Here is a 26,199-nt window from a genome sequence, read left to right as displayed (position 1 = left end):
GTGAAATGAAATGTTTATGAAGCCCATTGCTTATGTCAGTAGAGATTAGCGGGGCAACTGCTACTGATAGCAACCTTTTGAGATATGTGTGTATGTGTGAGTGTGTATGTGAGTGTATATACTACAAGTGTCAGATTAAAAGTAAGAATTCTGATATGAAAAATACAAGATTTAAGATACTTTGGCTGTGAGATTTTAATGATTTTTTAGACAGGAGAAAAGTCCACTTGAGTATGTATCTCTTGCTCCACAACAAGTCAAGTTTTTAGGAACTAAAGAAGTTATATGACTTTTTTAAGCTATCAGTTTTCATTAGGTATTATAACAACTGTTAAATTATTTTTTCTCTCAAAAACTTAGTGAATTTACAGAGTATAGATTCAGAATTGATGGAAAGGAACCTAGGTAGTTGTTTTTAACCCTTTAAGGCAGATTGTATTCTCCAGTGACCACATCAGTATGTCCCCCATTAAAGAGGTGGGGTCTGTGCCCCTTCTCTTTAAACTGGGTGGGCTTTTGGAACTGGTTGACCAGGATAGTGGGAAGGAGGTGACCCGGTGTGACTTATGGAGCTAAGTGCTTCAGCTTCTTCCTCCCGGTGGGATGACTGTGCTGGAGCTCAGGGCTGCCATGTAAGCAATCTGTTCTGAGGCCACCATGCTGTGAGGAAGCCTGGACTAGCCCCTGAGGAGACCACAGGAAGAAGAGGCTACATGAAGAGGGAGAGATGTCCAGCCAGTCTCCAGCTGCACCAGCATCCCTCTCCCCAACCTTACCAGCTCCTCCACCTGCCCGTGTGAGAGACCCCAAGGCAGAACCACTCAGCAAACTCCTCTCAAATTCCCGACCCACAGAAACATTGAAAACTAACAGATTGATTGTTGTTTTAAGCCAGGAAGTTTTGGGGTGACCTGTTATTCAGCAATAGATAACTGGAATAACCCCCCACAAAGTAAAACTGCTCTAAACTAGAACTGATGTTTTCAAAATCATGCATAAATAATGAAAGATGTGGCCCTGGCCAAGTAGCTGAGTTGGTTAGAGAGTTATCCCAATACACCAGAGTTGCAGGTTTGATCTCCAGTCGGGGCACGTGCAAGAAGCAGCCAGTGAATGCATAAATAATTGGGACAGCAGATCAATGTTTCTCTTTCTCTCCCTTTCCCTCTCCTCCCCTTCCCCTCTCTCTCTAAAAGTCAATAAAGAAATTTTTTTTTATTAGATAATGAAAGATGTGGATGAGTAGGTAGTGCACTCAGGTAAATTAGTTCATGGGTGAGCGGTTATAACTAGAAAGAGGTCTCTCCTATGCCACCTCTTTTCTTTTCCTTCCACACTATCCCTTGCCTGTCTGTGACTTCCTTCACGTCTCTCCCTCATGGCTCTCAATTCTGTGTACACATTAGAAACACTAGGAAAACTTAAAAAAATAATCAGTGTCCAGGCCCAGATTTAATTGTTCAAAGCAGATCCCGGGTCTGGGTATATTTTTAAAACTCACCAGGTTGCTCCAGTCTGCAGCCAGGGCTGAGAACCACTGTTTGATACTGACAATGCCCAAACGTGTATCCCTGGCTCGGGTCTTGCTTGGAGCTACAGATTCAGAAATTCAGCGGCTTTCTAGATACCTGAACGTGCATGCCTCCCTTCTTGCATAGTGCTCCATTGCAGCCACTACTCCTTTTCTTAAGAAATGACACCACTGTCCATGTAAACAAATGCTCCTGCCAGAAACCTGGGAGCCTTCCAGATCCCCTGTCTTCCTCAGTCCTTGCACCTAGTTAAACACAAGTCATTCACTTCCTCCCCAATAATCTGTGAGTCAGTCTCTATACTGCCCCATCTCGGCCCACCTTCTCTCCTCCAGATACTGCTTTAAATCCTAACTGGCATCCATTTACTCTCCTCCATGTCATCCACATAGACACCAAAACGACCTCCTCAAATACACGAATGTCACACTCCTCTGAGTAAAACCCCTCAGTGGCTCGCCCTTAGAGTAAGACTCAATGTTATAAGATGCTGGCAGGGCCTTGCCCACTTTTCCAACATGCCTTTTTCAGCCAGCTTCCTCTGAAACCTCCTTTCTGGTAACATTTCATGATCCTCCAATGAGCCTGGAGCTTCATGCCTTTGGATGTGCTTCTAGCCCCTCAGTCCTGTCCGTTAGTAGGTGTATACTCTCCCTGGAATCCTCCGCCTCTTCTCCAGTTCCCCTGTCCTGTCTTAGTCTCACTTACCCCTCACCCTCAGTTCTAATGAACATCAGCCCTTAGAGGGGGCTTTCCTGACCCGCGATTAGGATAGGTCCCCTTGTCACAGGCACCCAGACGTGAGCGTTACTTCTATAACACTCATCAAGCATCACTCTTTCTAGACTCAGCTCTAAAGCAGGTCAGGGATCGTATCTGCCACTGCCTCCAGCTCAGCTTCTAGCATAGTGTGCACAGTGTGACTGAATGAATTGAATGAACAAACATATAAACTTGGATTAAAAGATCAGTATCAACTCTGAGAGAGGTTCTCATGGCAATACTTTGGCTTCCATACTTGGCTCTGGCCTGTCCAAAATTCAAATCAACAATTTGGACAAGATACAGATGTCAACTAATTTTTAAAATGATATAAAATTGGGAGGAATAGCTAATGCATGCCCTGTTCTTGGTGGAGAAAAGCAAGTTTCTGAAAGATACCAGTTGGCTGGAGTGGTGGGTCAGAACTTAACAGATTGAAATTTAATAAAGATGAATGCAAAATCCTACCCTTGCATTCTAGTCGCTGCACAGGTATGAGACAGGGTGCACTTGTCACAGAAATAGGTCTGGGTGTGTTAGTAGCAAAGTAAGCTTCCTTTGAGGCAGTAATTGATGTGGCTCCTAAAAGTGCTAATGCCATCTCAGATTCCTTTCATGGATGTGCAGGGTCCAGCCAGGACGGACAGGTCCCACAGTCCCTGCTCTGACCCAACCGCCTCTGCTCCACTGTGCTTCATCGGCAGGACCACGTTTCAGCAGGAGACACGCAGAAGAGCTTGACCAGGGCGGTAAAAGCTTAGGAAGCACAGCTTATGAAAAACTGCTAAAGAGCAAATGTTTACTACATAAAACATAGAGTTCTGGGGAATATTTCATTTCCTTGAAAAAAGTGAAAGGCTGGTTTAAAAAAACCAAAAAAACCCCGCTTACCAGAAGGCGGAACTAGAACCAAGGATTGGCATCATCTCGAATCCCCTTTCTGGCCACATCCTTCCTACCTTCTCCCTCTCTCATCCCCTTGCTCTCTTCCACATCTGCTCTTCTTTCTCCACAGAATCTCTCATCCCTGAGAGATTGGTCTCCCAGCCCGTTGTCTCCCTTCACAGACCACTGATGCCTTGGGGCTACCTGGATGGTTCTCAGCCCCCGGATCCCTGAGTCCTAGGATCTACCACTGTGGTTCTGACTTGCTGTAACCTTGGATCCTTCCTTTTCTTTGCCCCTGCTTCTCGCTTATTGAGAATCGCTGGGGAAAGCCAGGCCAGTTGGCTCCACGACAGCTCTGTGCTATTTAGCATTCGTGGGCCTTGGGTCCTGCTCAGCCTCCTTTCATTCATCTAGGCCATTTCCTACCACAGTCCCAAAAAGCAGCTCTAAACCCTTTTTCACTTTTTTTAGCCCTAAGCAAAATCTAAAAATGCTCACACAGAGGAAATAGTTTTCTTAAATTTTCCTTCTCACAATCTCAAATTTTTATTATATATTCACTCTTCCTTTTTCTCTTTTCCTCCTTTCTCAGAATTCTGAGAACGAGACAGAACCATCCTCCATCACCCCCTCCTTTCCAAAGCTTGCTTTTCCACGTGGGGTTTTGATATCCACCCCCCACCCGGGACTTTGTTGCATAATTTATCTCCTGTCTTTCCTCTTCACATTCTTTCTCATTGCTGGCCCCTTCCCTCAGTTAGTGAACATGCTCGGGTACTTTGGGGAGATTAATTGTGCAGTGATTGTTTGAAATGGATTGCAGAGAAGAGAAACTGAGCCAAGGAATCCAGTTAGAAGGCTTTTTCCAGAGTCCAGGTGAAAGGCAAAGAGAATCTGTACTGAAAGGAAGGACGGAGAACAGGTGAGATTCAGAGGGGATTTTGTTGTCAGAATGACTCTTGAGTTAGTTGTTATTTATGACTTTGCCTTATTTTCCTACCGTTCTGTGAGCTCCCTGGGGCAAAGGCTGTCAGATTTATCTCACTTTCCCTCAGAAAATCTAGCTCGAATGAACAGAATTCCTTCAAAACGTGTGTGTATAGGGAGAGAGAGCTGCTCCCTGGAAGGTGTATTTTTTAAAAAGAGGATAGTTGATGGGAAAGAGAAAGACATCTTCATTAGGAGGAAAAAAGGAGCAGACTTGGTTCCTCAAAGTGTGGTCCATTGTGTTAGTTTCCCATTGCTGTAACGAATGGGATTTGCTCTAACAAATCACCACAAATGTAGTGGCTTCAAACAACACAAATTTATTACCTTACAGTTCTGGAGTGCTGAATGGGCCTTATTGGGCTAAAATCAGGGTGTCAGCAAGGCTATGTTCCTTTCTGGAGGCTCTAAGGGAGAACTGTTTTCTTGCCTTTTCTATCTTCTAGAAGCTGTCTGCATTCCTTGGCTCATAGTCCCCTTTCATCTTGAAACCCAGCAATGGCTGGTCAAGTCTTTGTCACATTGCATCACTCTGACACTCTTCCTCCTCCCACTTACCAGGACGCTTGTGACTATATTAGGCCACTGAGACCATCCAGGATAATCTCCCCATCTCAAGGCCAGCTGATTAACAACCTCCTTAATTCTATCCACAAACTTAATTTGCCATGTTACTTAACATACTCACAGGTTCTGGGAGATTAGGACATGGACATCTTCAGGGAGTCATTACTCTGCCTGCCACATCCTTGAACAAACAGCATCTGCGTCGCCTGGGAACTTGTTAGAGATGCAGTATATTGGGCTCCACCCAGGCTTCTGAAGCAGAATCTGCATTCTAATCAGTCCCCAGGTGACTTGAATGTACTTTAAAGTTTGAGAAGCCAAAACTAGACTATCTCAAAGTCTTACTTTAAACTTCCCACGATCCTATGAAAACTGCATTTTTCCCCCACCTTCAAATCTTCATGATTCCTTCTAATCCTGGTTTCCTGCCAGAAAAAAAAAAAGTTAATTTTGATTTGTACACTTGGTGTTAATTTCCCAAAAGTCAACCAAGTAGAACATGACAACTCATGCATATTTTTTTGCTCGCAGACAGTAGATACTAGGAAAGGCAATTAAATTATAGAATTATCCTTGATGCAAAGGTACTGGTCTGCAAAGAGTATTTTCTTCCCCAGGAAGCTTCACGGGAGGAGTGCCTTCATTAGTGTGAAGATTATGTTAGTGGCCCAGCAAGTGAAGCAAAACGTACCCAGACGAGCTGTTTCTAAGGCATCTCTGAATGACTCAGCTTTTGAGAAATGTGACCAAAGCTGATTATAAAATTCCTTCCAAAGTTGCAAGAACGGCAAACCCGTAAATAACTTTGGTTCTCACTGGTGCGAGAGGAGGCTACTGGCTGTTTGGTTGCTGTCCTTACTGCAGGGGATAAGATTAAGCTCACCTCCAAGACTATAGCTCCTCAAGGCCAGGACTGGCCATATGCGGTGCCTGGGACCTAGGAGGCATTCCATGCATTTTAGGCTCAAATACTTTATAATACTGTGTAATACTTTATGCTGAATCCAGAGATATGCACTAAAAAAAATAGTGAATAAATAAACTGGAATATTTCAGTGACCATCATATTAGACTCTCTACTTCCTTTTGTTCATTCAGTCATTCATTCATTTATTGAACAAACATTTATGGATCATCTGCTGAATGCCACCCATTGTTCCAGGCCTTGCGGCTATAAAGATACAGTCCTTGTCACTCAAGAACACATATCCCAGTGAGGCAAATAGTCACATATGTAGATAATTATGGCAATATGAGTGCTAGAAGAGGTATGTGAACAAAGCTCATGAGCCTCTCTTCTCCCATCTGTCATTGACATGCTAACTGAATTTATCTTTAAAGTTGTCCATTTCTCCCCTTTTCCAGTTGGAGTGATTATTTGGCTTTATTATTTTTGCTTTCATCCCTAGCTACTAATGTTGCCTCTAGGCACTCGATACTTGTTCTAGAAAGTGAGACCCTCTCAAACTAGTGCAGTTGAAAAGAGGTTATTATAAAGATCTAGTAGGGTCTCATAGGACTTCAGGAAAAGTTCTGTGCAAGGCAGGAGTGAGGCAGCTCCAAAATGCCTCTCTTCTCCCCCTTTGTGTTGAATTGTGCAGAATCCCATTTGTGCAGAGAATCTGATTGGCCCATATTGTCTCTTCACTGAGCCTACTTCTGGACCGCTGTGATCACTGTCAGTGTATTCTGATTGCTTCCTTCGTATCACTCACTTAGCATGAGTTGCAATTATATATATTTTTAAATACACATGTTTGCATCTGTTTTCCTCTCTAGGTATGGTAATGACCATATCTGTTTTATTACTGTTATATCCAACCATTCATACAGTGACTGAATATAGAAAGCATTTAGTGGATAAATAAGTGAAAGAATGGGAGGGAGGAAAAAATACATATGTTGTTAGTCACCTTAAAGATGGGCGTCCTTATGATACCAATCAGCTTGCAGGAGAGGGGGGACTGAGGAGAGCCTTGGGTCCACTGACTGCTCACCAAAGCTGTGGAGGGCAGTTCTTAAGGGAGGTATTCAGGGCAATCTCCCCTAATAAGTCTTGGCCAACACACTAGCCACATGTTCTTTTAACTTCAAAGACATGCCAACCTTTACACCTAGAGAGACCCTTCTCCTTTGTGGCCCAATGTAAATGCTCCCGCCCTTTTCTTTTTAAAATTTATTTAGCAGCTAATATATGCCAATTCTATATCAGATACTTTCATGCATCATCTCTTCATTTTTACAGAGATTCTAGCAAACAATATCCTCATTTTTACAGCTACAGAAACAAGTTTCAATGATTTATCCAAGGTCATATAGTACATAGTAGAGCCGAGATCAGGACATAGGTGTGTTTAATTCCAAAGCTCCTTCCATGACATTTGGCTGTGTCCCTCCTCTATAAAGCATTAACTGCTCTCTTCTCTGTAGTACCAGATTACCTTGTTCCTAAAGACAGCATGGTGTAATTACACACTTCCTGGCACGGGTGGTTCTGGCTCAGTTGCTGCTCTGTCCCTCTCAGGGGAGGAGCTGTGTCTGGTGTCCCTTCATGTCCTCAGAAGCTGTCACTTAATGGGAGCTCAGACAATATCCGTCTGGAGGGTTGAGCTTCGGAAGGATAAGCAGTTACTATACCATCTCATATTTTTTAAAATCCACAAAATACCATGAACACCTTTTAAAGAAAATAAAATTATCAAGCCTTATAAATAATTTTTCCATCTCTGTTATTGAAATTTAAAGAACATATATGTGTTCTTTCTACCCATGTAATATTTAGGTCACATCACAGTCAACTGAGACTCTCCCTCTGTTACTGTAGGTGGTAGTGCAGAGTGATGGGATGGCCCCAAAATGCTGGTGGACTGTTCCTTTGATTCACAAACAGCAGCCTGGTAGACCTACAAGTGGGCATTCTCTCCTTCAAGTGGGCATGGTGATTATGCAAAAATGTCTGAAAGGAGGCTTCTGCCCTTGCCACGCACCCTCTCTTAGACACAGCATGTCCACAAACACTTCTGATATAAAGTAGCAGGTGCCAGGGGTTAAAAGAGACCAACTGCTAAGGGCTATGGGAATTGAGAGGAGGCAGGGATGACTTCAGGCAGGGACGGTGGAGGACTTCATGGAACACATGGCATTTCAGCTAGAATGAAAGATGCGGACAAACAGGCATGGCTCAGGTCAAAGGCAAAACACACACAGGTGAGTGGGAAGCCCCACTGGGCTTGTGCTTGTTGGTAAAGGGCAGAGCAAGAAGGGTGTTTGGAAAAGCAGATTGGAGCCCAGTTGCTGATGGCCTTGAATGCCAGGTTGTAGAGACTGACTTCTATTCTAAGAAAGGAAGGTGGTAAAATGGTCACAATTAAACTTTAGGAAGAGCAGTTTGGCAGCAGCCTCAGGATGGGTTTGCAGGGGAGCGCCTGGGAGCGGAGAGAGCGGCTATTTTATGTTTATTTGATGATACTGGCTCTTTACTGATCACACAGCTGTGTAGGTGGACTGGACACTTTGATCAGAACCATTTTTGAAACTCAGACATAGTCTAAATGACTCATCGGTAAGGCAAGAAGAATGTCTAAGGAGTCATCACAGACAGGCTCAAAAAATGCCCAGTGTGAATGAGGGAGCCTGCTAACAGCTCTAAAACCAGACAGCTCAGGTCCAGAGGAGGGAGGTTAATGCAGGGAGCTGGAATCAAACGGGCCTCGCTGCTCAGTGAGGGCGAAATGCCAGCAGGCGGGCCGGAGGCGGACTGGGGCAAAACCTGCGCAGCCAGATAGAAAGCCCCAGAGAGAGGAGGGAAGGCGAGATTAAAACGCTGAAGGCTGAATCAAAACAACTTTTGAGGTGCAGAAGGCAGATTTCTCAAAAGCAAATTGAATTTGCCAGATCAGACTTAATTCAGAAGCAAAGCAGGGGAACGTGGTTTGGGAAAGGCAAAGCAGTTGCTAAATGAACTGCTAACCAGGGGTCCCGACGGTCACCTGACAGCCTGCACCGCTGCCAGTTGGCCCTACTGGGCCACTCGGTTGATGGCACGAGAACCCGGGGGGATGCAGTCAAGTGCGGCTCTGAACAGGGGGCTTCGTGTGAAGCTGCAACAGCAGGCACATGAAATCGGCTCGGGCTGTGGGGCTGTTTGTCTGCAGCAGCGCCAGAAACAGCCTCTGCGGTGAATTTTATGACTTCCCCGTATGCAAACCACCATTAGTCACGCATTGATTGATCCATTCCTCCGGGGGCTTCATTTCCAAATGCAAAGGCTGCCTTTCAGCACAGCCTCACTGTAACACTGCCCTTGTTACCCCTTCCTTATAGTTAAGGCTACTTCATTGTGAGGTCTTTGTCAGGTTTAAATGTTTAGGCCCCTTAAGACTGTGCTGCGTCATGAATAGTGACACTTTGAGGTGCCTGTATTTTTATGCGCACATATGAATGCACACAATTCCACCAACTTTCTCAAAGACATTTTCATCGGAAAATTAATGTGGTGAATACAAATAAGGTGGAGAAACAATGCTACATCCTTCACATCAGCTAAGCTGAAACAGAGCTTGGCCAGAAATTCACTAGAATTCAACATTGCCATGGAATATCTAAGAGTAAGCAGAAACTATTTTTTCCCTTTTTCTCTCATTTTTTAAAAACCTTGATATTTCTGTCTTAAGTATCTTCCTCTGGGAATCGTATCCAATATTCATAGTTAGATTTGATACTAGAATTCAGTTGTTGACAGTTTTCTAAGGATATGTTCAGAGCTCAGATATATACAATGACAAGGATAGATGTTTACTGTATCTGACCAGGGTTGTATTTTTTTTAACGTGGAATAGGCAAGAGTCGTATAGACATCTAAAAAGGAAGTGTCTCTATAAGCCGTAGTTTATACTGTGTTTTGTCTTAACATGATACAGTATATTATGTTTTGTAGAGGACAGACCGGAAACAGGTAGAACAGTTAGCTTATGTTTATTCCATAATTGTGGGTCTTTACTGATCACACAGCTGTGTAGGTGGTTTGAAAACCCTGGTCTAATGTAACTACAGTTGACCCTTGAACAACACAGGGGTTATGGACATGCACCCCCTCCCTGCGCAGTCAGAAATTCGAGATGAACTTTTGACTCCCCAAAAGCTTAACTACTAATAGCCAGCTATTGACTGGAAGCCAATAACATAAACAATTAACACATTTTTGTATGTTGCATGTATTCTGTGTTATAATAAAGTAAGCTAGAGAAAAGAAAATGTTAAGAAAATCATATGGCCCTGGCTGGTGTGGCTCAGTTGGTTGGGCGTCATCCCTGTGCACCAAAAGGTCGCCCGCTGGATTTCCTGAGCAGGGCACATGCCTGGGTTTCAGGCTTGATCCCCAGTAGGGGCCATGCAGGAGGCAGCAAATTGATGCTTCTCTCTGGAATCAATGTTTCTCTCTCTCCCTCTCCTTTGCTCTCTCTCTAAAATCAATAAAAACATTAAAAAAAAAAGAAAACCATATGGAAGAAAAAATACATTTACAGTTTTTATTTAGAAAAATCCAAGTACAAGTGGACCTGCACAGTTCAAACCCATGTATAGTGTAGTTGATGTAATTAATAATTAAGCATTGTATTATTTAGAAGGACATGGCTGATGTGGTAATACTAATGGTGATTATTAAGAAATTTTATATAACACTAACCAACTACAGAAACTTGAAATGCTAGAATTTTATTTAAAAGAACTACATTGGAAAGGCAACATGTAATATTATATACAACTCCAATGCACTGGTATTTATTGTTGGACACAACTGTTTTTATTCTTGTTTTTCTCTCTATCTTGGCTTCTTTTAAAAAGAGAGAGAAATGGGAAGATATCGGTCAAGGGGCACAAACTTCCAGTTATAAGTTTTCACAAGTTCTGGGGATCTAATGTACAGCATGGTGATTATAGCTAATAATACTATATTATGTACTTGAAAGTTGTTGAGAGTAGATCTTAAATGTTCTCACCACAAAAAAAATTAAAAAAGGTAATTATGTGATGGGACAGAGATGTTAGCTAATGCTATGGTGGTAATCATTTTGCAATATATAAAAGTACAAAATCAACATCTTAACTTACAAAATTATATATATAATTCTCTCTCTCTCTCTAGAGAGAGAGACAGTGCCCTATCTTTTTAACACAATCAATGAAAAATAAAGGACAATTTAACAAAGGATCATTGGGGGATGCTCACAAGACAGGATCCTTTGCACAGCCCTGTAGGGCCTGCATGATCTGGTCCCTGCCCATCTCTGGCCCCATCTTACACTCTAGAAGCCTCCCCACTGCCTCCCTCCTCACTCACCTCCAGCCACCCTCCCCTCTTCTGTGCCTTGCTCCTCGCTCATGCTGGTCCCTCTGCCTAAAATGCCTTTCCCCTTACCTCCCACTCATCTTGTCTCACTTAGCATCTCAGCATACTTACATAAAGGCATGTCTCCCTGTCATATGATTTTATCGTTTTTATCACAGGGTATAAATATATATTTGCGTGATCATTTGATCAACATGTACACTTCTCTCTAGTCTATAAGTTCCAGAAAGTTTGGTGCCTTGTTACATAGTAAGTATCCAAAAAATATTCACTGAATGGATTTTTAAAGCGAGACAGTGAGAAAGAACTTAGATTTGAAGAAGTTACTGTTTTTTAATATAGAGGCTAGAAAAACTAAGAACCATAAAGTGTGAGAATAGAAAAAAAAATGGAGGCATCTTGAGTCACATATATACAAATACATATATTGTATTAGAGTCCTCAGTAACACCCACATAGTTAGCATTTATGATTGTTAAGATTCAAAACCAACTTTCTTACCTATAGTGTCAGAACCTCTACAAGTCATATACCCATAGATTGTACTGTTTTCTCATTATAAGCTAAATACTCTTACATACTGTTCTATATGGAGAAGACTACATATTTCTTAACATAATTAGGAAATAGGCTATACTGCTCAATTAAATTGTCTAGTCAATTGAGTCACATTACACATGTCAGACACATATAATATGTATGCCATGAGTCTGATTACAATAAACTGCAGGTAACTCGCAAACTCAACTGGCCGTAAATCACCATTGATGTAAATACATAAAGATCGTGCAGTGCTTTCATGATCATCCTTACGATGCCACTTACCTTTGCACCATGCAGTACTCTAGTATTTGTCGGCAGCAGCTACAGTAATCCCTTTGATAGACAGCTGGTGAGCCAGGTTTTACTAAAGTAGAGCATCCTATAGAAATTGCAAGTTCTGTGAGGTAAAGATCAGTTCATTCGATTAAGCCAGATGAAAGAATACGTGCTAAATTTCACAAGAAATACATACAGGTCATTAAAAATTGACTATCAACCTAATCTATTGAAATCCTTAGAGCTCACATGTGTATTTACTTTACTGTGCTTTAAATGTTTGGTTTTCAGAAGTTGTTTGGGAACATTTTCTGTGTTATGGCTAAGACTGCCATTTCAAAAATACAATGCCTACATTTTTATGTCTCTATAAACATTAATGGAGTTTCACAACACATTGTGTGAACCTCAAGATGACTGTTTCCACTGTGCAGATAAGAGAAGCGGGGCATGAAGCTATTTCTGCATGTTTTCCCAAGATCCCCCCCGAGCCAGTGGAGAGGAGGGCCTGAGACAGAAGACATCTGTGTCTTCACTGCAAACACGTCTTGTGTGCATCTGGAGTCTTACGGGAGGGTAGATGACTAAACCAGAGTTGGCTTTTCACACTTGCTATTAAAGTCCTAACAAGGGGACCTTTGTAAGAAATGTGTACACAACAAAGTGGGTATCAAGGTGATTACCAGGATGAATCTTTACTGGTCTGAAATGCCTGAGTATGCTTCATGGCAAGATTAAGTGGCTTCTCAAAGCCTTTCTAACAGTTATAATTCTATCCAGTGAGAAATTCAGAAATGGAACATCTTTATATGTTTCCCTTTCAGCTTCCTTTGTTTTCCTTTACAGATCTATGCAGTTCGATCAGTTGTTCCCAACAAAAGCAATAATGAAATAGTCCTGGTGCTCCAGCAGTTTGACTTTAATGTAGATAAGGCAGTGCAAGCCTTCGTGGATGGTAAGTACACGTCCCCTGAATTGAAGATGTTAGAACTAAGTATTCTGTGTATTTTTGTATGTTTTTCCTTAAATGCACTTGAGTACCAATTCATTACTAATACTTTCTCATAAAAATATGCATCTTTAGCCCAGCCGGGCGTGGCTCAGCTGTTGAGCGTCGAGCTAGGATCCAGGCGATCGGGGTTCGATTCCCGGTCAGGGCACATGCCCGGGTTGCGGGCTCCATCCCCAGTCGGCGTGCAGGAGGCAGCCAATCAGTGACTCTCTCATCATTGATGTTTCTATCTCTCTCTCCCCCTCCTTTCCTCTCTCTGAAATCAATAAAGGTATATTAAAAAATGTGTATGTATGCATCTTTAAAAACACAATACATGCTCAGTAAGAACATGAGTTATTTTCATCATTAACAGAAACACTGTAGATATTTTTAAATATTTTCTAAAGGATTCCTGTTGCCGTACTGTTAATTCCCTTGTCTAGCAGTCATTCACAGTTGTTACTAAGCATGTGCTTTATTTGACGGTGTCCTGGTGAATGGAGGCAAGTGGACCTCATTTCCGACCTGGAAAGTCTTCTCATCAACCAGGGCCATTTTACTCGGCTTTATGACTGGAATCCTTGAATGTAATGCTTTTGTACCTGGGAGGATGGGTTTATTCCTTAATATCCTTACTTTTTTATTTCAAGTTTGCCTAATTAATCAGAATCTTTGTTCATCTTGTCCACTTCTAGAACCTTTTTGCTTTTTTAAAAAAAAATTGTTGTTTAGACAGCCCATTGCCAGTGATGTTATAGACTCTCAAGTCTCAGAATGTTTTTAATCTATAAATGTATAACTTACTGCTTTAGATTTCCTGTACACTCTGGGGATGTTCTCTTCTAATCAAATAAAATGTTTCATTTATGAACAAGATCTCAACCTGTCCTTGATTCTCGTAGTGCCTTCTTCTGGTGCTGGTTTCTATTTTATAAATCTGAACTAGCTAAACATAACCTGACAGACAAGGCCAGGGGAGACTTAGCAGCACCTTTCTCAGCTGTATCCTGTTCACACTTTATCCATTAAGGATAAAGGAGTAGAGTAGGAGTAGAGTAATCTCCTAGGAATAGAGTAATCTCCCTAAGTTGCTACAAGTATAATTGCGTTTCAGGCAAGGTCTTGGGGCCAGGCAACATGCTCACATTCTGATGTCCACAGCCAAGGCTTAAGGCCCTAATTGAGTTAAAAAATTATTATCATTCAAAATACACCTGCAAGCAGACTCATAGTGCATAGCTTTTCTGTTTTACCTTGATTCATGGACTAGCAGATAGAGAATCTTTAGTCATAAAAAACTACTAGTGGAGAGCGCAATATTAATCTGGCGTTGCAGCAATCGGTGCAGTTTGTCTCGAGAAAAAAGCTTTGGAACCATGCACATCCTGGCGCAGATAAACTCTTTGCAGGTTTCACTTGCCAACATCACTCGCATGGAAAGAGCTTTAGCAAAGAAAGAAGGTTCCTATCCGCCTCCCTCCCCACCCTCCCTTGGGTTGCGGCCCCACAGTGAAAGTGTTATTACAGAGGGGCCCTGATGAGGTGCACAGATGCTCGGTAACTGATGCTGTCGTCAGATCTGTCTGTGTTTAAACAGAGCACCTGCTTGTCCTTCAAATGTTCACCTGTCAGTGTCGAGGCGTCGTTAAAAAACAAAACAAAGAAACCTTGTTGATCACTGAGAACCTCGTGGCACTGTGGTTGGGGACCAATAAGACAACTTGTTTAAAAACCACTGAGAATCAAAAATATTTATTAGGAGTCATTTACGTGGCATATTAAAAGCACTATTTCCGAGTGGCCTAAAAAACTCCAAGCATTTTCAGTATAATTAAAATTTAATAATAACCGTTTCAAAGTTATCTGTAAACATGGATCTTTCTTCAAAATTACTCTCTAAAAGCTCAATTTTTTAAAAATTGTGAATAGAATTTATGTCAAAATATGAAAACCAGAGGAATAATTGAATATTGCAGTTGAAAGCAGGAAGCAACTCATCTCTTCCCTCTGATTAAAAAGGACAAGATTTTGACATTTTTAAAATTTTATTTAGAAAACTGAAGCTTAACTATAAGTAAGGACTACCTTACTGATTATTAGCTGCTGATTGACTTACAAGAAAACCAATGAAAGTGACTTCCCCAAGTTCTTCAAAAGGAAAATACTGGGAAGCATTCATTCTCAGGGAAAATTAGAGGAAGGCAAGCCCAGTTAATAAAAAGTCTGAATTATAGCTTATTTTTAAGTGCAGTTGTATTATTTCAAGTACATGTAACTCCAAAAGCCTCTGAAGGGCACTGAATTGGAAACTTTGAGTAAATAGGAATAATGAGCCCTTCTAAACATCAGTCAAAGCAATATGGCCTCTGCTTATCCAACAGTGACAGTAGACTCAATAATTGGAACCCTACTAATTTGAAATTTGGTATAAAGGCCAGGCTGCAGTTTATCTTTGTTTGGCCAACACACTCACTGCAGAGAATAATTAGTGTAATGAGATTGTGTGAGCATGCTTGGATGGTTAAAAGAATACATTTAAAAGCTACTCTTGCCCAGCCAGCGTGGCTCAGTGGTTGAGCATCAACCTATGATCCAGGAGATCCGGGTTCGATTCCCGGTCACAGCACATGCCCGGGTTGTGGGCTCGATCCCCAGCAGGGGGCGTGCAGGAGGCAGCTGCTCAATGACTCTCATCATTGATGTTTCTATCTCTCTCTCCCTCTCCCTTCCTTTCTGTGAAATCAATAAAAATATATTGAAACAATAAAAAAAAATAAAAGCTACTCTTTGAGAAGTACCTCTTTATATGAAAAAAACTGATGTACTCCTTACCAATAAGTTATTGTTGAAATGACCCCCAGCACAGTTGGAATGAGTGAAAGAACTTAGTTAAAATAGGTGGAAACATTTGCTGTAGCTGAGCAATGGTAAAAGCCTAACATGTCAGGTTAGGCTTTTCTTCTGAGTCTGTGCAGTTCCACATATGTGTGAGAGTAGCATTGACAGAACCTGGGACTCAGTTGTCCTTTGATGAGCTCCTTTTGTTTCAAGGTGCACTCCTTGAAAAGACCACATCCCATCCCTTTCCACAGTGATGAGAGTGAAACTAACGCCAGGTAATCTGTCCTCCTTACCACCCTGCAAGTTATGAACATAGTAGAGGCAGAAAAAAAGAGCAGGGATCGCCACACCAAAAGCTATGATTCACACGGTTAATAATATTCAAAATCCCACGTTTGGTCCAGAAGATTATAGGTATTTTGATTCATATATCAAACAGAACCATTTTAATTCTACTTATGGCAATGAAGCTATCAGAAAACTCTCAAGATATATTTCATTTTCTCAAAGACAACATAATGATAAAAAAAGTAAGCTTCATGTCGTAGGGCTTAATATTTTGATAAAACCAAGATCATGCAGTGAATTAAATGAAAATCTGGAAGTAAAACACGAAACTGGCATTTTTATTAAGGTAGGACGTATCAAAACAAATGAAAAAGCCGAGAAAAAAATTACTACCAAGATGAAAAGATGGAGATGAATTTTGTGCGGTGTTTTATTATGTGAATACGCATTAAAGACCCTTTGTCTTTGTCTAGGCAGTGCAATTCAAGTTCTAAAAGAATGGAATATGACAGGAAAAAAGAAGGTAAGATTAATATTGATTGTAAATTAGTAACATCTTCTATCAAAACTTTTATTGTTGTTATCATTTTAACAAGGCTGCCAATTTTATGCCTCTTTCAAATATGTTAATGTGTAAACCCAGAAAGCTTCCAAATTCATGACTCTCTGCAGTTACCAGCCACCCTCACTGCTAAGGCCGTTGTTTTCTGTTTGGTGTTTTTAACCACCAGGTGTGCTTTAGAAGTCCTCGAATTTTTCTTTTTAAGTATTAAGGAGAGCCTAGCCTGAGAATTCAAAGGCTTCAAGACATTAACTTGCCTGAACAGATCCTGTAGCACAAAGGGAAAAATTAGGGAGTGTTTTAAAGCTCCTTGGAAAAGCTTTAAATACATTTTCACATGTTTTTCCAACTGAAAGAATCTGTCCAAAGCTGCACTGAGATGCCTTTTTGCTGAGTTCTAAGCTAGATTTTTTTTTTTTTTTTAATAAAAGAAAATACTTTAAAATCATATTAAGGGACCTCCTTTTCCTTCCTGAGAACCCTGGCAGACTAGACTCCTCCTTGAAAACGAGGAAGACTTTAGCTGTCCCGTTCCCAATATTTTGCTTTCTCGTCTAGTCGCCAAGAGGGCCTTGGACACATGTGTGGGGAGCGTGTGCGCACGCTGGCCCTGCGTCTCCAGCGGGCCCCTTCCTGGCCTTGCTGTCGTGTCGCCTGCCTCATGGCCCTCACAGGAAGCCCTCGGCTTCCCAAGTTCCCGCCCTACCCACTGCCACCGCCCCCAGCAGGCCCGAGCTTGGGTGTCGCGGGGCAGAAACACCAGCCTGGCCTCCTCCCGGCGCGAAGGTCCCAGGCCTGCGAGACGGGTTCTAACCAGAACAAACGAGCAGCGTTACTTTCCTAAAACCCCGAGATCACTGCAGTTCTTCTTTCCCCTTTTTCTCTCCCTACTCTCATATAGAATAGGAAGGATTAGGAGGTTTATTTTGTGGTCTTTGCGAGCCACCACCTGACAGTCTCTGCTCGGCTTTAACCGTAGCTTCCCGGGCTTTTGTGCGAGGCGGGGATGGTTCACAGGCGACCGAGCGGCCGGAGTCACGTTACAGGGAAGCGTGTCCGTGTGGTTTGGCCGTGGCGCTCTCGGATGTGGAAAAGGAGCAGCCTCCCTCCTAGGGGCTCCGTGGGAAAACGGTCTCCCCAGCCCGGGGACGCGGGGCCCCTGCGGGGCTCCTGGGGGAGCGGGTGCGGCCCTTCCCGCCCCAGTGCGGGAGTGAACTCCTCTCACTTCTCCAGGGCTGCCCGCGCTCAGGGCATGTCCTGGCTTCAAAGGAGAAGAAAGGGAGTAGCTTCAGAAGAGGAAGCTGTTTCTTTTTATTTATTTCCTTTCCAAATGTGTTGAAGAGCAAAGCCTTCATCTGACATCTTACTTTGGTTTCTCAGGTTTATCTTATATTTCACGGGCCTGAGCTAAACAATATTCTCTTCTCATTTGCGTCTCATTCTAGAACAATAAAAGAAAAAGAAGCAAGTCCAAGCAGCATCCGGGCAACAAAGATGCTAAAGACAAGGCGGAGAGGCCCGAGGCAGGGCCCCCGCAGCCGCCCCCGCCGCACATCCAGAACGGCCACCTGACCGGCTGCGAGAAGGACGGCTCGTCCACCGACTCGGCCGGCGACAAGCCGGGCCTGACCCCTCGGGAGAGGAAGATCTCGATACTCGAGGAGCCCTCGAAGGCACTCCGCGGGGCCACAGGTCAGTAGTTTCTAAGTAAAGTTGCCTAGGGAGACATGAAGAAAAGGGTGCGGGGGGACCCTCCTGGCCCAGCCATTGCTCCTGTCCATAGTTCGGAAGTGAAAGGCTGCTCTTCGGCGCACACGGGTTCAGTCACCCTGCGGGGTGGTGGGAGGGGGGAGAATTTCTGGGAGCCAAAGAATAAATGCTCAGTCTAGCCCTGCACTAAGTCAAAGGATTATTTTTTCTTAAAAACACAGATCTAGTCTATATTAGGGTCACTAGGAAAATGGAAATTCCAAGTTCAAAGAAATTTTCTTTCTAGACACCTCTGCTGGGATAAGGGAGGGATAATTGGTGACGAAAAGAAATGTTATTAAAGGGTAGTGTTTTATATTATGTTACAGAATAATAACATTCCTCCAGGGTGTTAGAATCTGGAATGTTAATAGCTATAGCTATATATTAACTTATCTACAAATGCAACTTCTTAATCAACTGTATGACCTTGGGTATGTCATTTCATCTCTACAGTCCCACTTCCTTTCTGAAAAATAAGGAAACTGTACTAGAATGTACTAAATCAGTGGTCCTCAAAACTACCTGACCCAATGCTTCATTTTTACAACAAACCCTAAAATAAAATTCACAGATAATATAATCTATCTAGAAACAGAATTTCAGTAAAGTGGCACATATGAGAGATCAGGAACAACTAAAATAGAAGGCCTAATAAAATGGCCAGATGTTCCCACCCACTCATAATGAATCACTTTGCACTAAGGGAAGTAAGACGTGAGGCAGCATTCAATAACTGACACTATACAACACACTAGCAAGTTTATAGATGGCTCACAAAGCACTACTTTTCTTCCATAAACACATTACTTGACAACTCTGTTAATAGTGCTGAAATCTGGGTAATCTTTACCACACAATGATTTCTTAAAACCAAACAAACAACAACAAAAACGACCTATTTTCCATTTAGAATCTGGATTTTTCAGGAATTTTTAAATTCAGTTTTTAATGATGCCTACCATTTTGAGAATGTTTTGATTTATAGGCAGAGCAGGAGAAAGAAATTAAATAATCGAGTGGCAGATTCCCAACTTTGCTTGTTATTGCTTTCACATGAATTACTTTCAAAATCTAATTACTCAAGTTGCTGCCCTGATATCAATCATAGACTAAAAGCCTAACACATATATTTGTTCATTTACTGATAATTTATACCTTCTCCTTAAAACAATTTTGGTAACTCTATCAAGTATATGACGTTAGAGCAAATGCAATATTGAAGAGCTTTGCTTCACAGTGGAGAGCCGCCTTGAAAGTTAAGTACCCACTAGAGGAGTTCTCGGTTCAAGGGGCATTTGTAAACCCTACCATGAAACTTCCTGTGAAGAATTCTTTCATGCATAAAGAGCCATTCTAGTGTCCCTTCAATTTTGTAAGTTTAGCATGAAGGCACTGGGGTATGTCAGCATTATTTTTTAATGTTCGTGGTTCATTACAAATCTATGTTTAATGTACATTTTTCTATTAAAGAATAAGTCATGGTAACGGAAAGTTATTAGATGTTTTAGTAAAAGGAAGGGACTCCTGGCTGGCCATTAACTTCATTAGCAACTCATTTATTAAAACCATACATTTTAAAATGAGTTTGTAATTAGTTGGGTTTTTCTTCCCCAAAATAATGAAGGTTATCAGGAACTTTATGCCAAGACTATCAGATGACTTCTTGTTCAATCTGTTGGCAATCCAGAGACCTCCAACCAATATTTCACATGTGAGTGTTAGGTCTTGGCCATTCTACCCCCCGTTTTCAGTAGAGCACTGGAGCTAGAAAGGATGGGAGTGATCCTTTAATCCCATCCTCTCATTTTATAGCTCAGGAACCCAACTTCCCCCAAGTTAAGAAGCTGAGAAGATGACCCACACTCCTGGGGTAACCCCCTTTAGTTTGCAAAAGCCTGACCCAAATCCGTGTATTTTTATGCGCGCATTGGAGAGTTATTGCTAAAGCCATGGGCTTCCTAATTCCTAAATGATGTTTAGTTGAAAAGTTGTGCTGTGTGTTCCTCACCCCAAGTCAAGTCCTCTTCCATCACCATTCATCCCCTTTACCGTCTTTCATCTCCCTCACCCCCTCTCCCTCCAGTAATCACCATCTGTTTTCTGTCTGTGAGTTGCTTTTTTCTTAATCTCTTCACCTTTGTCACCCAGCCCCCCAGCTCCCCTCCCCTCTGACAGCTGTCAGTCTGTTTTCTGTGTCTATGGATCTATTTCTATTTTGTTAGTTTATTTTATTCATTAGGTTCCACATATAAGTGAAATTATATGGTACGTGTCTTTCTCTGTCTGGCTCATTTCACTGAGCATTATATTCTCCAGGTCTGTCTATGCTGTCTCAAAATAAATGGTGATGGAAGGAGACTTGACTTGGGGTGATGAACACACAGTACAGCATACAGATGATGTATTATAGAATTATACACCTGAAACCTATATAATTTTACTAACTAATGTCTTCCATATAAATTGAAGGAAGGAAGGAAGGAAGGAAGGAGGGAGAGAGGGAGGGAGGGAGGGAGGAAGGAAGGAAGGAAGGAAGGAAGGAAGGAAGGAAGGAAGGAAGGAAGGAAGGAAGGAAGGAAGGAAGGAAGGCTGGCTGAAAAGTAATCATAACAAAATTGTATAATGATATTCTGTACTTGAGTAGGTTCAAAGTGTAAGCCTAAAAGAAATCCCTAGTGGGGATTTCTAGTGGTGAGCATTTATCAAGCTTTCTGTTAATAAAACTGGCTCAAGCAAGCCTGCCCTGAGTGCCCAGCTGGGCAGCAGGCTGTGAACATGGGCAGCTCGTGGTTTATCTTTTTATAACACCTTGACATTCAAGATCACCTCTTTCTAAAAGTTTCAAACTGAATCGTTTTCTGGTAGGGAAGAGCTAGCTTTAAAATATATACAGGTGGTCCAGGGGTGTTAGTGTGACTTCCCACATGAAAACAGCCACCCGGAGCACCATCGTCTCAGGCTGTAAATATAGCGCTGTCGAGTGGGACAACGCTGCACGTCAGCATATAGCTCAGATGTTCGGAGGTTTGATTTAAACTTAGTACAGAGTGACTTCTTTAAGCCTTGGAGTTGTTTTTTCCTGGATTTCAGAATTTTTAATAACAGTTCAAACGAGATCTTTACATAATGCAATCAAGATTTATCCTGTGTCCAAGTACAAAGTTGAACAAGGAGTAGTTCAAGATTGATTCTTACCAAAAGTAATGCCAAGAATCACTTTTATTTCTAAGGCCCCATCTGAATGTTTAAAGCATTCGATGACCTTAGGGTCCAGTTTTCCCAAATGTTCCTCCTGCTCCATTTTTCTTAAGGCTCAGATTGCCCAAATGTCTATCACCTTGTAGGCCAGGATGAGAATTCAGATTCCCGTGGTCTCTTTCTCCCACTGGACACAATCCCCATTGAATAGGAAAAGAGCAGGACTGTGGGCCACCAGGTCAACTTTGGGGCTGGGCATTCCTCGTCTTCAGCTCCTCTCGCTGGCCCCAGCGGCCTTCCTTTATGGGCTCTCATCTGGCCAGGCATCGTGGGAAACCAGCTCTTCTGTTACCTGTCACGGGTCTCAAACAGAAGGCTCCGTGCTGCGCTTGCTGCCGTCCACAAACCAGCCTTCACTGTCTGTCCGCATCACCGAACAGGAGCAGCCCCTCATTCTGCCCTGCAGGGAGATTGCGTGTTTGGGCGTGGGCCCGCACAGGGCTGCTGTCTCATTCCCCAGGTGAACAGAACCCCCTGCGAGAGGAAGGGTCCTGTTATTTCAGAATGTGGTCTGCTTGTCCCTCATGTGTGCCTCTAGTAAACAAAACCAAACCAAAAAACCATCAGACCCTTTCACAGCATGTTTATGGTGTAAGGTTCCCTACAGAATTCCAAGAAGGTTTTTGTATGCTGGTGCCCCTCGCTTCAAGATGACCCCCTGCTTCTCTAAGGCCTGGACTGGACCAGAGGGTTAGGAAAGATCAACAAGAAGAAAGCAGCTCACCTAGAACTTTAATCGTAAAGCCAAATATGTGTGTTCCAGGATTGCAACAGTGCCAGCCCTCAAATGGAAACAATATAATGTAGCTGAGAGCCAGGGCATTAGCGTTGGATGTGTCTGGATTCAAATCTCGGCCTCCTCACTTACTAGGTGTGTGACCCTGGACAAGTTAACCACTATGTGTTTTGAGTCCTAACTTGCAAAACATAATTCCACTATACAAGGTTGTGGTGAGCGGTAAGTGAGATACATAAAGAGATTAGCCTAGCATCTGGCACAGAGTAAATCCTCAAATCATTTATTTATCTATGAAGTAAATATTTTTAAGCATCTAACATGTGCCAGGAATTTTTCTAGAGGAAGTAAACAGGTCAACAGTTTTTGCCCTTGTGGAGTTTACGTCTTTGGGGGGCATGGGGAGAAGAGATGTATGATAAACTAGAGTCAACTAAGTTACCAAAATAATTATAGATTATAGTAAATGTTGTGAACGCAGCAAGTAAGAGAGAGACTAAGGCAGGGGTTGGGGGTTGTGTGCAGCAACTTCAGGTGAGGCCACAATGTGACATGAGTGAATGAAGAGAGACATCCAAGCTGAGGCCCAAGTGCCGCAGTTCAGGTTCCCTCACACCAGGCCATGGTGGTCTGGACAGCCAATGTTTTATTTAAACCTTAGTTAAGGACTGTAGCTGAAGTTCCTGTAGAAGTATAATCATAGGTTTTTTTATTTTTACTATTTTTTAAGTTAAAGATAGAATACTTTATTAATATGTACAGCTGACATTAAGTACTGTTATATAAGCATGCATTTAGAAAGTTTATATTTTAAAGCACATAAGCGTATTTGTCGTCGTCACGCCTTAATTATTAGTCCAGCATCTAAGTACTTGGCGTTAACTCTTGTTTCTAGTTGTGCATTACTGTTGAGTCTCAGCCGCAGCTTCCAGCAGCGCTGGGCCTGAACTGTCCAGGTAACACGAGGGGAAGCCTCAGGTTGCATTTGCGATGGCTTGGACCCCTGCCTCCTTTCCCTGTGCATGAGAAAGCAGAAAGAGACAGACAGGACGTAGTGACATGAGGGCACAAGCAATATAAAACCCCTCAGGTGTTTTCCTGCCGCCTGGGTGCAGTCCAGAGCCCCTTCCCTTCTCTTTCTTTCTCTTTCTCAACCTGCTTTTGCTGCAGCCTTACAGCGAAACACCAAACTGCTCACCTCTGAACAGCTGATCCCTTCCTAACGCCCCGCCCCTTCCTCCTTACCGTGGTTTCGGTCGCAAACAGACTATACTAAATGGAATGCACTCCTTGCAAAGAACAGAAGGCCTTCCAAAAATTTTTTTGAGCAAAGATTTAAATGGTTCTACCCAAATGCAATGAGAATTAAGCCTGTTTTGCAGGGAAGTAAATCAGCGAAACAAATCAAGTGAACATGCCTCCCTTCTGTCATCGGCAGCTTTAACTCATTGACTTTATTATCTATTACCTTTAATGTAAATAAACTTACAGAGCCATTAATGACATGAGACCTTGTAAAGACCATATCAAAAAACTAAAAGGTTTATTTCCAACCGTAAAGTCGCCAGCTTAATGCTCTGTGAGCTAAATAAGTTTAATAGGACTTGAATGAAATAATAAAGTCTATCTGTATTCGATAAAGATGTTAGGAAAAGGCAGAGCTGGTTGACATCATTTCTTCTGAATAAACCTATCTATTTTGGTCTCTGTCCCAGAGTTATTGGTTCCTCTGCATGTGTGAGTTACCCTGTCACGTAGCGAGAGAAGAAAGGTGAGCAGGCAGTCAAGGTGGACAGTAGTCATCCTGTGGGAAGAGCTTCCTTAGGGCTACACGGGAGGCTTGTTCTGTAACGTCTCAGGAGAGCTAACCTGACTTACTGCCCTCTCTCCCCTCACCTCTCACCCGGCTCAGCCTGTGTATTATGACTTACAGCCCATCCCGCCAAAGTACTTGCTCCCACTGAGTTTCCCTTTGGCTCCATGCATTGAATACAGCTGACATTTTTAAATAAGAGAGGTGCACAGAGGTGGGAGTTTAGAACTGGCTGTGTGGCTACATGGTCGTCAAGGACCTACGCTCCTTAACATTTTTTTGCTCCCCTGAAACGTAGGCTTTCGTAGGCAGAGCGCCTCGTGATTCAGAGTGGCTGCTGGAACTCTTGCAGACACATCAGCTTTCCCAGGCAGGAGGTAGGCAGCAAGGGGGATGAGGAAAAGTTACATTTTCTAGATGAATCCGCCTTCTTTAAGAAGCTGCCCTAGCAGACATCTTTCAGTTTTTACTTCAGGTGTTCCTTTTAGCAACATTCCACACTGTTGACCACTCTGTCCTTAACCGCTCCGTTTTTCCCCTTTGGTTTTCATGACATGACGCTGTCTTCATTTCCCCTCCATCTTTATTGTTTCTCAGTTTCCTCTGAGGGCCATGCTTCTCTACCCGGCTGTTAGCTGCTGAAGCTTGTCAAGGCTTGGTTGGCGCCAAGTCCTTCCTCATAGAAAGCTGTGCCCTCTTCGCAGGTCACTCCATCCATGCCCTGACTGTAACTATGTCAGCTGGCTCACAAACCCGTCTTCCCAGTCAGGGCTACTCTCTGAACTCCAGACTTTTGCTTGATATTTTCGTCTTGACATTTCAAAGCGCTTCAACATTCTCAAAACGAACTTACGACGTCAGTTCCCAGTCTGCTTTCGTTCAGCATTCCTGATCTTACTGTACCGTCTGTCCAACTGTGCAGGTCAGAAGTGTGGGCACCAATCATGACATCTTCCCCTTTCCCCCCCATTTCCAGTTCGTCACCGAGTCCTATCGATGTTCACTTCCAGGGATTCCTAGAATCCACCCATTCTCACGGTCTGCCTTCTGCCTTCCCAGCAGAACCACCCCCTCTTACCTGCTGTGCTGGCGTAGCCCACTCATTAATCTCCTAGCATTTGCTCTTTCCCCCTCTCAATCATTCTCTGTCCTGTCATCTTTTCATAACAAAAACGAGCTCATAAGATAAAACCCAGAAGTCTTACCCTGGCCCGTGCCCCACCCAGTCTGGGTGCCGTGTTCTGCTCGACCCCGTTTGTGGCTGGCTCGCTTTCTCGCGCCCTGCTCCAGCCACGCTGGTGTCCTTGTCGTCCCTCACACCTCCGCGTGTATCGGTCAGGCTCTGCCTGGAGACAGGCCACACTGGTTATTCGAGTGGGAGGAATGTAATAGGAAGAGCTGTTAACTAAAACAGCAGGAGGTAGTTAACTGCTAAAAGGGGGGAGTGAAGACTCTAAGAGGCCTAGACTTGGCAGAAGAGATGTTTCTGTCTCCAGGAAGATTAGATGAAAAAGGAATTAGGACTGAGAGAGCCCCCCAACCCAAGACTGAGATTCTGATCTCATCCAAGAAGGTACGTGGCTATCAAAGAAACATGCAGCCTTGTGATGGGGGGGGGGGGGGGGAATTGTCACAGGGCATGGACTGAGCTGTTCTGTGGAAGACACCCACCATCGCCCGAGGGTGCAGAGAGCCTGGAACTGCTCAAAGCCACGGCCCGTGGCGGGGAAGCAGGGGACAGGGCATGAGAGCGCGGCTGGAGCACCTCTTCGTGGGAGCCGATTCCCGGCATGGATGCTGGTAGTGATGAAGGACGGGGCCTGGAAGTGTCTTCCTGTCTTTATAGCCTTGTAAGATCACGGTATCGCCCTCTCCTGACAAGGCTAACATTCTGGCAGCTGAGGAAAGAGAACTGTTTGCGGGGTCCGGCTCCAGTATCACAAAGTAGGACAAAGGGGTGCGGGGTGCATTTGGGCCGAGAGACGATGACTTGGTAACTCGTACCCAGTGCTTCCCGCCTGGCTGCTGTCTCCGCCTGGGTGCGCTTTCCC

The 26,199-nt window shown here is 43.1% G+C and overlaps 1 protein-coding gene across 4 annotated transcripts in view; it reads left to right on the top strand.

The window, feature by feature from the left end:
• Positions 1 to 26,199, top strand: part of SPATS2L (spermatogenesis associated serine rich 2 like) — a 148,118-nt gene that overhangs the window by 83,023 nt on the left and 38,896 nt on the right. For all 4 annotated transcript variants that reach the window (XM_016221378.2, XM_087819682.1, XM_016221466.2 and 1 more), the window contains 3 exons: positions 12,751 to 12,859; positions 16,501 to 16,550; positions 18,035 to 18,281. In XM_016221378.2, the coding sequence (XP_016076864.1) occupies positions 12,751 to 12,859; positions 16,501 to 16,550; positions 18,035 to 18,281 (406 nt within the window). The remainder of the gene's footprint in view (positions 1 to 12,750; positions 12,860 to 16,500; positions 16,551 to 18,034; positions 18,282 to 26,199) is intronic.

Source organism: Miniopterus natalensis, chromosome 8, assembly GCF_054644295.1.
Source record: "Miniopterus natalensis isolate mMinNat1 chromosome 8, mMinNat1.hap1, whole genome shotgun sequence".
NCBI lineage: Eukaryota > Metazoa > Chordata > Mammalia > Chiroptera > Miniopteridae > Miniopterus > Miniopterus natalensis.
This window is presented reverse-complemented; position numbering and strand designations above follow the sequence as displayed.